Source organism: Triticum dicoccoides, chromosome 7A, assembly GCF_002162155.2.
Source record: "Triticum dicoccoides isolate Atlit2015 ecotype Zavitan chromosome 7A, WEW_v2.0, whole genome shotgun sequence".
In the NCBI taxonomy this organism is placed as follows: Eukaryota; Viridiplantae; Streptophyta; class Magnoliopsida; order Poales; family Poaceae; genus Triticum; species Triticum dicoccoides.
Genome location: NC_041392.1, coordinates 197,840,185 through 197,844,195, shown reverse-complemented (window position 1 = coordinate 197,844,195; position 4,011 = coordinate 197,840,185). Strand labels below are relative to the sequence as shown.

General features: G+C 42.8%; 1 protein-coding gene across 1 annotated transcript in view; it reads left to right on the top strand.

The window, feature by feature from the left end:
• The first annotated feature begins 327 nt into the window (after positions 1-327).
• The window catches only part of LOC119330007 (39S ribosomal protein L46, mitochondrial-like), a 6,348-nt gene continuing 2,664 nt past the window's right edge, over positions 328-4,011 (top strand). The window contains exons 1-3 of the mRNA XM_037603113.1: positions 328-586; positions 692-757; positions 1,678-1,752. Of these exons, the coding sequence (XP_037459010.1) occupies positions 393-586; positions 692-757; positions 1,678-1,752 (335 nt within the window). The 5' untranslated portion in view covers positions 328-392. The remainder of the gene's footprint in view (positions 587-691; positions 758-1,677; positions 1,753-4,011) is intronic.

Sequence of the window (4,011 nt, the reverse complement as noted above, 5' to 3'; positions counted from 1 at the left end):
TTAAATTTATTTTTAGGGAAGAGGATTTAGTACTGATTTAAATAACGCCGCCAATAGCATATGCTCTAGCCATGTCAAAGAAAAAAACCATACTCTAACATTCTGAGTGATGTATCGCTAAATAAAATCAGTGTAATAATATATCCCGCAAAAAAAAATTCAGTGTAATAATATAGCTTCACTATAGCGGATTTGAAGAGTTGTGCCCCTTGGATGGAATTAATCAGGCGTGTACCAAATCAAATGCGAAATGATGCGGCCCGTGGAGGAGAGCACAAGGCCGGCCCACGAGCCGGGTTTAAGCAGGGTTCTTCACTGGCTCCTTCCTCCCACCCCTTCTTGCGGCGCGACCCGAACCCCGACCCCAACGCCCCCACCTCCCATCCCACACGATGCTGCCGCGATCGCCGGCGAGCCTCCACCTCAGGTCGCTCCGGTGGCCGCGAGGCTTCAGCTCCTCCTCGGTCCCAGCGGCGGCCGCGAAGGAAGGGGCCGACGGGAAGATCGTGGCGTCGGTGGTGTTCGAGCGCCTACCCGTCGTCATCCCCAAGATCCACCCCGTCGTCTACGCCTTCCAAGAATTCTCGTACTCCAGATCCGCCAGTCCCTCCTCTAGTTTTGCAGCGTCTTCTGTTTTCTCGTTGGGCTGATGTCGTCCTCCGTGCGGGATTTGGTTTTTTCCCCTTGCTAGGTTACGGTGGAGGCAACAGTACAGGCGGCAGTACCCCGACGATGTCCTAGGCAAGGCGGACGCGAGGTGACATTTCGCCCTTGCGCTTTGCGATTTCTTTGTGCGTGTTTATTGTTGCGTCGGCCATTTCTCGCTTATGGATTTGAAGTGTAGATATAATGGGTTAAATGCATTATTGGGTATGAGTAGCATATTTTATTTGATGTGCCTGTGGCTGTGGACAGTTTACGATTTGTGTATCCTGGTACAAGAGTCTTGTATCATTGGAAATTTCAAGGAGAGGGGAATAATTATTCTTGTTTCGTGTGCAAAAGGAACAACACGGGTTATGCGTCTTTTACAATTAGTATTTACAACTACAAGGTGAACATGGGGAGCAATTGGAAGTTGATAAGTGGAGTAGTTTGTACAAGCAATGCCAATAGTTGTGATTTCTTAATGAGTTAACAATGCTTGGCCCAAAACTGGCAAAAAAACACTCCCTCTGTCTCATATTAATTGACGCTCAAACGGATGTATCTAGCACTGAAATACGTCTGGATACATCCGTTTGAGCGTCAATTACAATGGGGCGGATGAAGTAGATAGAATCCCACGTGTTAACCTAGGATTATATGCCTTGAATCAGTTAGCAGCCTGCCAATGGTCAAGTTAGAGCCATGAAATAGAACTTTGCACACAAATGGAACACTCTGTCTGTTCACATAGATCTGTGATGGTTCTTAAAAGTAGCAACAGTAAAGGATTTGGGTCCCATTCCATGCTAATGAAGCATGATTTTGGCAGAATCCCCATGATCAGAAATTGTACCTACTGTCAAAGTTATCTGCTCCATAACATAGATTATGCATGACACAAACACAATAGGCTTTTGTGAATATACAACGACTTCAATGCGGCAGTGGAATATGTGCAGACAGGTTTTGATTCAATTCTTTTCTTTTCAGTTGCCATTATGTAGTACATGAAATTGTTTATGTGTGCAGGGGCAAGGGTGATTATCAGATAGACTATGTGCCTGCTCCAAGAATCACAGAAGCCGACAAAGCAAATGACAGGAAGTAAGTTTCCAACTTCCATTCCTGTCACTTCATTTCATAACTTAGCTTGCTTGGGTGCAACTTTCTTGTGGTTATTGTCAATGTCAGTTACATTCTTGTTATGCAAGCATGTGCTATATTGCACACTGTACTGAACGTTTCTAATCATAGATATGTATGTGATTTAGTACATATCATTAATGCTTAGTCTGTTTTGCCCTTCGAGCACGCACTGTATTCTAAGGTTGTAGCTCCAGATTCTCATTCTCTGCACCTTCTATACCCTTACCAGGTTCTCTTTGCTTATTTCTTTTGTTTCTCACCTTAAGCCTAATGAACTATTTGTTCTAAAGGCCGAAACTACAGTATCATGTTAGTGATATTCTCTTATCATCATTTTCTTTTTTGGCTACTGATAGTGTTCCACGCCTTACCTGCATGGATGCTTGAGCCTATGTGACCCTGTATCGGCTACCATTGCATGTACTTTCCTGGGGTACAAATACATCCACATGACCCTATTTCTCTCCATTTCTTACTCTCCTCAGTTGCATGAATGCGCATTCATGTATCTGTAACTCCTAAAGTAACACAAATAACGCGTGCCCGGTTATGATCTCTTACTCTCCTCAGTTGCATGAATGGACATTCATTTTGACTTGCATGCTATCAAAGCTGATTTCAGCTTAATTGTCATTCTCTTCACCACCCTTCTTTCTCTCCCCATCCCATTCTATTTATGCTATCAATGTTGCTAGCATCAAAACACATGTACCCATCTCCTGTGATCTCTGAGCTTCCAACTAATTTTACTGGTGCTAGTTTTCTTAGTTGCGCTGCAAATATGCTCCCAGGGATAATGTCCTAGGCACTTTTGCACTTTTGCCAATATCAATTGGGCGTGCCCAGTGCTGAAAGCTCTCATACAATGTGGGGTCTGGGGAAGGGAATTTCTAGACAGCCTTACCCTTGCATGATAATTCTGCAAGAAGGCTGGTTCGAATCCAGGACCTCCAGGTCACAAGTGGAGATGCTGTACCACTGCGCCAGGCCCGCCCTTCGCCAATATATTAAATGGCAAAAGTATAATAATTGCATCGTCCTTTGTTGGCCACTTGGCTCGATCTCTGCCTATATCTTTCACGTAATGTAAAGCTTGATATGATAGCCATTAGTCCATTAGCCAAGAAAATGTGCATAACATTATATTTTTCAAGACAGCAATAAGAGGTACACTATAAATCTTGAGGCTGAGTGATAAGATAGGGAGTGTGGAAGATCTGCAACGCGAATCACTATTGTATTAACTATATATATGTACAAGTACAGGGGTATACAAAACTTACAAATGAAGCTAACAACTAAACCTATTCTAATGCATGACAATTGTGAAGGGGAGTGCAGCAAGCCATGTCACCTAGCATGCCTGTGATACATGCTACGTATGAACATGTCCGTGCCTAGACACACAAGTGAAGGTAGGACGTAGACCTATCCTAATGCATGACATGGAGGGAAGTGCAGCAAGCCAAGTCATCCAACACGCATGTGACGTATGTAGTGTATGAACATGGCCATGCACTGTTCATGGGTTGTCTGCGTCACATGCACGCTGTGACTCACCTCCATAACCTTTGTGAATTAGGATAGATCTAGGTGAGCTTCACTTGTAAGTTTAGTATATAACCCACCACTTCATTGTAGCTAAATGTCCTGGTCAACCTAGCTGTATCTACGCCTATGATGGATTAAGGTACTTGTGCTATTCAGAAAATATTCAAACACTTCACAGGCATTAGTAGATGTATATGTAAGAGTACATGCAAAAGCTATGCAAATTGACCTGTACATTGTTTTGTACAAAGTAGACAAAAATTGCTGCTACATTGAAAACTTTTTTCCTTTTTACAGCACTGTACAAGTCAGTTTGTACAATTTTTTGCATGTATCTTTACATTTATATGGACTACTACTGTGAATTGTTCTGAATATTACAAGTACTTTGATCATCATAGGCTTAGATACACCTGTGTACCAGATTCCCTTTGATTTTAGCCAAATGTCCTGGTCAATCTAGGTGTGTCTACAGTTCTACACCTATGATGGGATGAAGGCATATTAAAAGACAGGAAAAATAAGCTTTTTTTAAAGAGTGCCACCATCCTATCCTTCTTGGGTGTCCAGATTCAAAGAGGTGTTTTCTCTGCTGGCACATAGGGTTAAACCTGGCCTAGAGGATTGTTGCTATTGTTTCCTCTATAGCCTAGGCCTAAAGCTTTG